At 40.5% G+C, this 12,050-nt stretch overlaps 1 protein-coding gene across 3 annotated transcripts in view; it reads left to right on the top strand.

Moving 5' to 3' along the window:
• RASGRF2 (Ras protein specific guanine nucleotide releasing factor 2) overlaps positions 1 to 12,050 on the top strand; it is a 279,197-nt gene that overhangs the window by 881 nt on the left and 266,266 nt on the right. For 2 of the 3 annotated variants that reach the window (XM_035291267.3, XM_008991883.5), the window contains exon 1: positions 179 to 842. The exons of the other annotated variant lie outside the window; for it this stretch is intronic. In XM_035291267.3, the coding sequence (XP_035147158.3) occupies positions 555 to 842 (288 nt within the window). In that variant the 5' untranslated portion in view covers positions 179 to 554. Of the gene's footprint in view, positions 1 to 178; positions 843 to 12,050 lie in introns of those variants that run through there. 3 annotated transcript variants of the gene reach the window in all.

Here is a 12,050-nt window from a genome sequence, read left to right as displayed (position 1 = left end):
GCAGAGGCAGCAGCCCGGGCCCGGGCGGGCGAGGGAGAGACGCACACCAGGGCGAGCGGGCTGCGCCACCGCCGGCGCCGCGCCTACTTTGCCCTTTAAATCGGTCTCTAAGCCGATTACAGCTGAGCTCCCACGTGACGTTTTACCTTCTGTCTCCCGGAGCGCATTGCCCGAGGACAGTCCTTTCCCGGCTGCCGCCCCAGCCCGCCGCGGGGGCTCGCCTCCCGCAACTTTGGGCAAAGCGTCGGCCGGCTAGGGCGCCCTCGCGGGGCCGCGCTACACGCGGGCGTCGGAGGCTCTGGGGGCTCCAGGGGCTTGGCCGCGAGGGTGGCGGTTAGGGCGGAGAGCGTGCCCCGGCCCCAGCCCGCGCCCCTGGCACCGCGCGCCGCCGCCTGCCGAAAGCGGCCCGGGTGCCCTGAGCGCGGCGTTGGGAAAGGGGGAGCCCTTCGCAGGCCGGGACCTGAGCGGGCGCGCCCTCGAGGGAGCCGGCCGGGCCATGGCCTCGAGGCAGGGGTGAGGCGGGCGGACGCCCGCGCGCCCTGCGAGCCCGCACCATGCAGAAGAGCGTGCGCTACAACGAGGGGCACGCCCTGTACCTGGCCTTCCTGGCGCGCAAGGAGGGCACCAAGCGCGGCTTCCTGAGTAAGAAGACGGCCGAGGCGAGCCGCTGGCACGAGAAGTGGTTCGCCCTATACCAGAATGTGCTCTTTTACTTCGAGGGCGAGCAGAGCTGCCGCCCGGCGGGCATGTACCTCCTGGAGGGCTGCAGCTGCGAACGAACGCCGGCGCCACCCAGGGCCGGCGCCGGGCCAGGAGGCGTCCGGGACGCTCTGGACAAGCAGGTACCGCCTGCCCTCCCTCTGCGGTGTCCCAGCCTTGGCCTCCGCACTCCCTTGCAGTCCTAACCCGGGATCGGGGGTCGGGAACCAGTGCTGGGACCGTGCTCCGAAATCTCCCCGCGGCACCAGTGGCGGGACATCTCCGCGCGCCTCCCTATCTTCATCCAGGAATTCTCCCATCTCCACACCCCTCCACCCCACTGCCAAGTGATCGGTCAGAATAGTGGCCCCACTTGCTTTCAGGACCCCCTAATAGAGGTCGAGTCGTTTCAGCTTCTCTGCCAACCATCCATTGCTTCTCTAGACCTGGCTGGCAAGAATTTTGTCTGGTGACTTGTATCGACACCTGTTGGGTGTAGATTGGCAAGACGGAACTAACTTATTTGGAAAAGTTTGGTTTCTGCCATACCCGGCTGGCGCGTGTAGATTTCTTTGCCTGCAGATGTTTGACCACTGGTTGAGCTGGGTACAAGCGGGGCTTCCAAGCCGGACAGACACTTTCTGTTGGTCATTTTCAATCAGTCTTTGTGATTTAGGTCAGTTTGCCTTGCTAACATTTGACCTGCTGGGTCTAATTATGAAGGTAAATGTGTATTCATATTCCTCAGGATTAATATTTGGTAGCCACATTCTTGCCATGTTTAAAAATGTGGACATTTTTAAAGAACACTTCTGTACTTTTAAATGACTGCTTTGAAAATGAATGCGACCTTTTAATTCTGGGTCATAATTTTATTAGTTTTGCTGTGTGCTCATGGCCGCGGGGTGGGAGAGAAAAACCCTTTCGGTCTAGTGATCCCAGCCCCCCACCTCCTGCAAATACAAAATTTGTATTTTTTCAATCACTATTTGGTTATTAAAATTAAAGCAGACTAATTTTATGCTCCCTATGTTCTCATTTTGCTTCTCGATCCTCACCTTGATATGAAAAAGGCCGATTGTTTTTGCTATTGCATAAAAATATTTCGCAGCTGAATTTTCCATGTAAGTCAGATCAGACTGCATCTACCACAAACCACAGAGGCTGTGGGAAGTGCTAGCAATGGAGTAATCCATAAGATGCCTACCTAGCCCCTTGGGGCTCATAAAACAATGTGTAAAATTAAGAGGAGTTAAAACTAGACCAGCCAGAAGTTTGATTTGTTTTCACTATAAATCATTAACAGATTTAACTTGTTATAACACTTAGAAACCTGAAATTTTAAATATGCTCTTTAGTTTCTGAGGGCTTATTCAGAGTCATTTGAAAAACTGATTTCCAACTTTATAGATACAGGTACTAGAAATATAAACATAAATTTCAAGTCATACATTTTAGAATTTAATTTGGGAGAAGAATTTTGAGGAAACACTTTTTTTTCTAGGATTATATATATATATATTTTGGAGTTAGGGGTGGGGACTTGTTACCTGTTACAATTCGTATGTCTCTCTGACTTGTTAACATTATATGGAAACCAACATTTTTCTACTTGGAAAATATCTGGACTATAATCTTCAGGACTGTTTTCTTTCTTGCACTTTGATAAAGAAACATAACTTCCAAATGGTTTGACTTTCATGCCACTTTCTAATGGTTGTCCTAAACGGGCCATCTAATGAAAAATTTTTTTTTCCCTTTTTATGACCATACAAATGATGAGTCCTTCTCAGTCATTTTATGCATCTTCAAGAGGTTAGAAGTTAGAATCTTTGGTGTTTGTAGATAAATCTAACATGTAGAGAAGCAAGCATTCCAGAATGCATTAGGAGCTGGGTTGGGAAGGCTTCCAAATTTTGTCTTGCATTAGATGTGCTTCTGTGAGTTGGGTTAGCTTAGCTGACTGTTGCTTTTATCTGGCACTGCCAACTGGGTGTGTTTGAATAATTAAGAAGAAACTGTGAAAATAAGAAACAAGGAGAAACATTCTACCTTAAATCTATAGTTTATGCAGTTGGTTCCCTTTCAGCTAATTTATGTTGCTGAGGTGCTCAGATCATCCAGATACATCCAGACACAAAGGATCTGTGGAGGATGTGAGGAGACGAGCACATCCCAAGGTCTGCTTCTCCTTGTATGCTTCTGCAGCTTTCCATGTCAGTGTCTCCCTCAATGCTATCAACACAGTTGAAGTTTAGGGATTGAAACAGGACTTAGCGAGACAGAGTTGTTTTTCTTCACCAAGTTTCCATGTTATTTCTTTAAGCAAATCTCTTAATATTCTCTCTCTCTCTCTCTCTCTCTTTTGGTTAATGAAATCTCTGTTTCCTAATATGTAAAAATTAAGAGTTTGGCTAAGCTGATGATTTCCAGGTACCTTCCAATAATGGCGTCTTCTATTTCTAAGGTTATGACAGACAGTGTGAGTTTTTTGCAGTGTGGAGACTGTAAAAGACCATTTCACAAGATTCAAAGATTACCAGTGTTTGTAATAAATACTGCATCTGAGAAGCCAAGGACAAGCAGGTGATTGAAGTGGACATTCTGATAAATTAGGTCAGAAGATGTGCAAATCTGTAGTAACATCATTGCCTGAGGCAGAGACATTCTTATTAATCACATTGGAGGGCAACATATTTATTGTAATCTCCTTGACAGTTACAATAGTTGATGTAATTCTTGCAATAAACTGCCTCTAAGCATTCTTGAGAGCTTAAATTCCACCTCTCCTTCAAATAATTTTTATGCTTATTAATTGTGTTTTTAGGTAGGTTATGAGAAGAAAACACCCATTGGTTTGCTTCATCTAATTAATAATTCAAAATAAGTTGGTTGACAACAACAACAAAAAATTATTTTATTTTTGTACTTGGACTTAAACAGTTTCCAGTTAAGCAGAAAAAAGAAAGACAATTTTTACTTTCCAAATATGCTGAGGTTGCAGGAGTATTTGCACTGCTCTATTTTTTTTTTCACAGTGTTCTCAGATTTCACTTTGATGAGTCCTTGAAGGATTGCAAGGCTCTCTTACCAGCCTTCCACGGTGACTACTTCTTTGGGGTAGTAATGGTGATATACTCAAAATGAGATCAGTTAAAAACAATTTTAAGTGGTTTATTTTCTCCAAAAGTGTTATTCCTTTTCTTAAAAATGTGGCACTTCCTTCGAGTAAAGCTCCATTTGTGGAAAATGAGAACCTTCCCTTTTGTTCCAGGTGAAGGAGAAAGGGAAGTTGTATTTAGCAAGTACCTTCTGCATGGTAGGTTCTGTGCTCTGGGTGGCTGTTATCCTCCATTACCTCATCTAATTTGAACTTCAGCTTTTGGAGATGATGCTCATTAACACCATCATTATTATTACCTATTGCTGACATTGAAGCTCAGAGACTTCTAGGGAGATGATCAAAGTCCAGCTGAAGATATGGAGACTAAATAAATAATGTGGAAGAGTTCCTTACTAAGACTGGATTTAAATCCACTGAGCAAATCTGAATGGATGGGGCTTTGGGGTTATATGATGTGAATCACTGTTTTGTTTATTCTTATTTCCTTTTCAAAACTATTTAAATGGCAGTTGTAATTCTTAAGAAATACAATTGTAGATGATTACATGTGTAATGAAAAATGAGATTTATTTTTAAACAAGCAGTTTCACACAACATTCCTTTACTTCAGGAATTCATTTACTTCAGGAATGGGGTACCTTTAAAAATATTTGCATTTAGGGTGAAAGTACACATCCTGGTTAGTCTGCTCTGTTTAAGTAGCAGGATCTGTCTTGCCTACTAGCAGGAGAAGACATGTAGCAACAAAGCCACCTTGATTCTTATTTTGCTGGTGATGTTCAATGTTCTGTTTAGCCTAATTTCACTTGTTTTGGGGGTAAATATCTCTTTAGCTCTGGAGGTTTAAAGAAGTAGACATTTACATTTGTGCTGAATTAAACATGTTGGTTTAATTTTAAAGGGATTAAAGGCTATGTGATTTCCTGTCACTTCATTACTAGATAGTCATTTTAGCCCTCCTAACTTGACCATAAGCAGAGGATTTTAATCATGCGAATGAATTAGGCTTAGCTGCATGCAAGCTCTGAAATATTTGTGGGAGACGGAGAGTGTGGATGGTGGATTTTCATGCTACTTCATGTTGCTTAATCATAACCAACTAACTATATTCTTTTCAACTTTTGCTTACTGAACACAGAGGGAAAATGTAGTAATGATATTTGCTAAATCTTGTACAACATTAAAAAATACAGTTTTGGGAACAAAATGATTTACTTAAACTTTGTAATTATCCTTCTATTTAAAGTTAAATGGAGAAAAAATCTCATGGATTAGTAAAATTGAGTTATTTTAATTTTGGCTACACTAAGCCTTACTATTTAGATTATTGTATAAGAATTCAACATAAAAAAAACTCCATCCCTGATGTGACAGATGTTTTAATACATAAAAATGCATTCTTTTTGTGAACAATTATTTTTCTGTGGGTTTCAATAAGCGTCAACTAAATGCACTATTGAGGGGTAGAAAATATTTGTAGTGTTATAACAATTTTTTCCTTCCTTTGACAATTAAAAAATAGAGAAATTTTTCTCATAGTGGGTGATGATAAGACCGAAAGTATGTGTGATAAGCAATTGTTTCTGGTTTTAGCAAAGCAAATGTCAGTGGTTTGTTAGAACAATTGTTGATATCGCTGTTTAATGCAGATTATATTTTGAAATTGATTTTTTTCTACATTTATAAATACTACTTAAATATGTATGCCACAGTCAGTATAATTTTAATTTTTTGGAATGAAAAACCTTAAGTCTTTATGATTATTTTGTAATGAAATTAGATTGACCAATAATATGGATTTGCTCAGGTCTTAAATTCACGTTTAAAGTGGCTTTCTGTTTTTATACCTATTTATTCATTCTACAAGAAAGGGGTGTGTGTGTGTGTTTGTGTATGTGTGTATGGGTAGTGTTTATTCAGTTTTTTACTTTGTGCCATTGAATATTAAACATTTGTTAGGCATTTATATATTGAAGTTTGCAGATTTTGATTTGTATCATTAACATTTCAAGACCCGAGTTATAAATCCAATCGGTCTACAATTTGGAGAGATTTATTTTTCAGGACTAAGGATATGTAACGATTCTGTTAAGTTACTCACAATATAAATTCCTCTCTGAAATTAGTCTACCTTAAAGACTGTAAGTAGTAAAATTTTATTGATATTCAAATGAAGCTAGAAATGACATTTGTTAAGTATCAACACAGAACTTTGATAAATGTTTGATTATTTTATAACATTTGGCATTTATTCTCATATCTAACCACTATTCTAAAATTATTCATTATATTTTTTATTGGCATAACTTAAGTTTTAGCTGATTGAGAAGTTAATTAATGTATGAATCTGGTTCTGCCAAAGGGAATATGTTAGCATTTTTGCCCAAGGAGTTAAAAATATAATTGTGTATATATTTAGGAAAAAAACAGTAACAGGTTTGTTGTTGTTGTTGTTGCAGAAAATATTGGCATCAGTAGGTGGAACAGAGAGGCAGAAAGCACATGTACTCACAGTTTAATTTTTTAACTGGCACTTGAAAAACTAATGATTTAATGAAAAATAAGGAATCAAATAATTTTTCCTAAAACTTATTACAGTGACTACAAAATCCTCCCAATGTAATTTTAGAAAAAAGACAGAAAAAAAGTAATATGTTTGAGTTGGTGTGTGTTTATTTAATTAATGTACTACAATGTTTCTTTTCTTTGTTAAAAAAACTGTAAAGAAAGAAATGAGATGGAAAGTTGGGAGATCTGCATTAGAATAATTTACAGCTTTTGACTAAGTTAATCAGAATTTTAATTCTTTTAAGATTCTAGAAGATAAGGATAAAACGATGTTAAAGAAAAGCAATACTTAATAAAATTTATTGGCCGAGATTAGTGGCTTACGCCTATAATCCTAGCACTTTGGGAGGCTGAGGCAGGTGGATTACAAGGTCAGGAGTTCGAGACCAGTCTGACCAACATGGCGAAACCCTGTCTCTACTAAAAATACAAAATTAGCCAGGCCTGATGGTGCATGCCTGTAATCACAGTTACTCAGGAGGCTGAGGCAGGAGAGCTTGAACTGGAGAGGTGGAGGTTGCAGTGAGCCAAGATCATGCCATTGTACTCCAGCCTAGGCAACAAGACTGAAACTCTGTCTCAAAAATAAACAAAATAAAATAAAATTTATTGATTCTTTAGTGATTAATTTAAAAAAATTAGGCCACAATTTCTGTTTTTAGCTCTTATGATACTTACCAATGTGACATTGCTAAGACCTATGGTGATGGAAACAGCAGGGATGTGAGTGGTACTTTTTATTATTTTCGGGGCACTGAAATGTTTTATTGTGTCATTGTCTGATTTAATTTAGACAATGCCTGATTCATTTCCTGAACTGTATTTATGAGCCCATGCCATTTGTGTGACTAATGTAAACAGTGGGGGTTAGTTCTTTCAAATAGCGGGACTGTTGGAAAGCTAGGAGGTTTCCTGTATTTAGCAGCGTGGAAATGGGGAGGTAATAACTTGGTCTGAGGCTCAGTAGATAACATTATAACTGATTACAAAAGAAGTCATGATGAGATAATATCAGTGATTCATAGGAATAGGAGGTCACTCATACTCAATATGAATTTGCTTTCTTTTAAGAATTTAAGAATATCAGTTTCTAGGTGAGGTGCTGGTATTATGTATGGTTTAGTTCAGGATTTAAACTGCATGGGATTCAGTCTTAGCTCTGCTACTTGCTAGACACATGATCTTGAGCAGTTTCTCTTTTTAAGCCTGGTTCCCTGCCTGGAAGATGGGGATCATGATAGTATCTGCTCCGTCAGGTTGTTGTGAGGCTCACAGGCAATAGCCCAGGCCAAGCTCTTAGCATAGACCTAGCACATGGTGAACAGTCAGCACATTTGCCAGCTAATGTTTTTATTACTCTCTTTGATATTCTTGTTTTTATTTGCATTATTAGGATCACTTAGAAAGACAGGCTGAGGGGGGCAGATCATGAGGTCAAGAGATGGCAACCTGGCCAACACGGTGAAACTAAAAATAAAAAAATTAGCTGGGCGTGGTGGCATAGCCTCTAGTCCCAGCTACTCGGGAGGCTGAGGCAGGAGAATCACTTGAGCATGGGAGGTGGAGGTTGTAGTGGGCCAAGATCGCACCACTGCACCCAGCCTGGCAACAGAGTGAGACTCTGTCTCAAAAACAACAACAACAAAAGTATTTTTCTTCCTTTCCCTTTCAAAAATACTTTAACACCCACAAAAGAGAATATTTCATGGAATGCCAGTATACTCATCCTCCAGCTTCAGCATCTTCAGCTTTCTGCCATTCTTGTTCTGTCTCCCTTCATGCACACATTTTTTTTCTGTTAGACCACTTTAAAGCAAATTCCAGACATTGTATTATTTCACTTGTTTTGGCACAGCACTTGTTTGGTATGGGAGATTGCACTGGATATAGCTCTGAGAAGGACTCTTGGAAAGAGTTTGTAATGAGTTTCTGTTAATAATGTGTGCTATTATAATGGCGGCTCTCTTTTTGTTTCTTTCATGTTGTAATAAAGGAAAAATCTTAAGACAATAGTTTTGAAGACATAAAGGAGATGGAATTAGCTTTTAAATAAGTCCTAGTATATTAAATCTTAAAGAGAAGAAAGTTTGAAATCAATTACAAAAATTGAGGTGAAGTCTTGCTCTGTCACCTGGGCTAGAGTGAAGTGACACAGTCATAGTTCACTGCAGCCTGGAACTCCTGAGCTCTAGCAATCCTCCTTCCTCAGCCTCCCAAGTAGTTGGGACTACAAACGTGTGCCACCACACCCAGCTAATTATTTATTTATTTTTTGGTAGCATTGGGGTCTCCCTATGTTGCTCACCCTGGACTCAAATCCTGGCCTCAAGCAACCCTCCTGCCTTGGCCTCCCAAAGTGCTGAGGTTACTGGCGTGAGCCACCTTGCCTGGCCAAAATTATTTAACCATGATCATGGTGTAAATTATTTTCATGGTTTGACCCCACTGTAGGGGACAATTAAATCATTGGTGATTCTCTTATTGAGAGATCTTTTTTCCATTTACCCAGCTCCCCCAGCAGTGCAGCACTCTTATTTAGAATGAAGGACAAGAGTTTCCTACACAGATGCCAATAATGCTGCTTCTCACTCCGTGCTTTGCACAGCTTTGCTACAGTGAGGACATCATCCACAAGCCAATGTTTCATCCGACTTTCACAATCAATTCTGAGACCCAACAGCTGGTCAATATTATTTTAGGACCGTTACTAAGCTTCATTAATCAAGTGTGTAGTTGGTTTTTTCTAGTATTGCTAAACTTGTCTAAGGTAGTTGGTTTCTGTTCTATGACTGATTGCTTTAGGCCTTTTTGATTGCAAGGGAGAGATATGAACTAGAGTTGTCTTGAATAATGATCACCTCTGAGTGTTGAGGGAAACAGTGGGAATATTACCAGGCAATATAAGGGTGAGTAGTGCCTTTATGGAGGCCTACCTCTTCTTTGGATATTGCTGCTGGCCAGCATTTCAGTGTTTACCCCCATTTGCCTTCTCACTGAGCCTTTCTTTCCTCATAGGTTTTGTTTCCCCTAACTTCAGGTCACCATATTCACCATGGAACTAACTCAATGTTGTGGCCCCTGTTCTCCTGCTTCAGTTTTCACTGCAGCATCTCTCATATCCAGGGCCGTATTCTTGTGGGAGGGAATGTGATTATCTCTGCTCAGATTTTGGGGCCAAACAAAATCAACAGTCCCTGACCAGCCCGTGGCTTGACTGCCAAGCACCAGGGGCTGTGGACAAGGGTGTTTCATGGAAAGTTTAATGAGTATATAGTCATTGTTAACACATCTAGTGCATTCATCAAGCTAACTAAGATTACTTTTACCAAACTAATGCTCATTCATTGTGATAGGCCACATTCTTTCCTTTCAGTAGCAGTTTTACACCCTCACCTTATCAATGAAATCTTTACAATAATACACCATTTCTGTCCTCTGGTCCTGTACTGTCACCTGTACCGCCCAGGGTCCACATTCAAAATTTTCTTTACTTTGTTATATTTTAAAAATTATTTACAATTGTTCTTTTAATAATACATTAATAAAACTATTTTTCAAAATGTGGCATACACCAGAAAAATACACACATCATAGGTGTGCAGCTTGATGAGTTTTCACAAAGTGAATATTTTTGTAATCAGCACCCAGATCAAGAAATTCACATGATCAGCCCTCCAGAGCTAACTTTATGTCTGTTCCTCTCCACCCAAACCATGGGTGGCTGCCATCCTTAATTTCAGACACTGTAGATTACTTTTTCCAGGTTTTGAACTTCCTACTTATAGACTCATGCAGGAAGTACTCTTTTGTGTTGGGCTTCTCTTCCTCAACATCGTATTTGTGAGATTCATCCATGTTGTTCCTTCTTACCTCCCTTCCTCCCTCCTTCCTCCTTCTTTCCTTCCTCTCTCTTTTCTTCCTTCCTTCTTTCCTTTCTTCCCTCCCTCCCTCCCTCCCTCCCTCCCTCCCTCCCTCCCTCCCTCCCTCCCTCCCTCCCTCCCTTCCTTCCTTCCCTCCTTCCTTCATCTCTCTCTCTCTTTCTTTTTCTCTTTTTCGAGACAGGTTCTTGTTGGAGTGTAGTGATGCAATCATGGCTTACTGCAGCCTTGACCCTCCCAGGCCCAAGTGATCCTCCTATCTCAGCCTCCTGAGTACCTGGGACTACAGGCACATGCCACCACATCTGACTTTTTTTTTTTTTGGAAATAAGGTCTTCCTCTGTCATCCAGTCTGGAGTACAGTGGCATAATCATGGCTCACTGTAGCTTCAATGTCCTGGGCTCAAGCGATTCTCCCACCTCAGCCTGGGACTACAGGCATGCACCACCATGCCTGGCTAGATTACAGGCATGAGCCGCCACTCCTGGCCCCCGCTAAGTTTTTCTTCTTCTTCCTCTTTTTTTTTTTTTTTTTTTTTTTTAGAGACAGTGTCTCTTTATGTTGCCAAAATCAATCTCAAACTCTTGGGCTCAAGTGATTCTCCCACCTCGGACTCCCAAAGTACTGGGATTACAGGCATGAGCCACTGTGCCTGCCCACTTTCCATTTCTTTGAAGTATTCCTCTGAATGAGTATACAAAGATTTCTTTATTCTACATTTGGGTTGTTTCCGATTTGGAGCTGTTGCAAATAATCCTGCTTTGAAAATGCTTGTATAAGTCTTTCGGTGCACATACATGTACATATATCTGTTGGGTATATATCCTCAGGAGTGGAATTGTTGTTTCATAGGACATACATGTATTCAGCTTTGTGCTAAATAGTTTTCCAAAATAGTTCAATTTATAATTCCTCCAGCAATGTTTAAGAATTCCAGTTACTTTTCATCCTTGCCAACCCTTGATATTATCAGGATTTTAGTTGTAAGCATTCTGAGGTGTGTAGTAACGTGTCATTTTGATTTGGATTTTCATTTGTCTGATAAAAATGAGGTTGAGTACCTTTTCAACTACTTATTGATCATATGATTGGTCTCTGTTTTTTTTTTTTTTTTTTCTTGAGCCAGAGTCTTGCTCTGTCACCCAGGCTGGAGTGCAGTGGTGTGATCTCGGTTCACTGCAACCTCCGTCTCCCAGGTTCAAGGGATTCTCCTACTTCAACTTCCCAAGTAGCTGGAATTGCAGGTGTGTACCACCATACCAGTTTAATTTTTATATTTTTAGTAGAGAGACAGGGTTTCACCATGTTGGCCAGGTTGATCTTAAACTCCTGACCTCAACTGTTCTGCCCATCTTGGCTTCCCAAAGTGCTGGGATTACAAGTGTGATCCATCACTCCTAGCCTGTCCTCTGTTTTGAAGTGCTTATTCAGCTTTTACCCACCTTTTATAGAATTGTCTAACTGATTTGTAGGACTTAGAAATATTAAGTTAAACTATATGAATTACCATTTTTGTACATCAAAAATGGTTGAATATCATAATTTCACATTATTCATCCTAATACATGTGATGAGTCCTTTGTCAGTTGTATGTATTGCAAGTATTTTCTCCTACTGTGGTTTGCCTTTCGACTCTTAATGGTGTCTTTTAATGAACAGAAGTTTTACACTTTAGTTATCTCATTTTCTTTTGGCATTTGTCTGTCCATGAAATGAATGAAGATGAAGACAACAGTTGAAGTTGCTTTCTGTAGAAAGTGCAGGAACTGGGGCCCTCCCT

Source organism: Callithrix jacchus, chromosome 2 (assembly GCF_049354715.1).
Source record: "Callithrix jacchus isolate 240 chromosome 2, calJac240_pri, whole genome shotgun sequence".
Taxonomy (NCBI): Eukaryota; Metazoa; Chordata; class Mammalia; order Primates; family Cebidae; genus Callithrix; species Callithrix jacchus.
The sequence above is the reverse complement of the archived record's forward strand: the minus strand, read 5'-3'. Positions and strand labels throughout refer to the sequence as shown.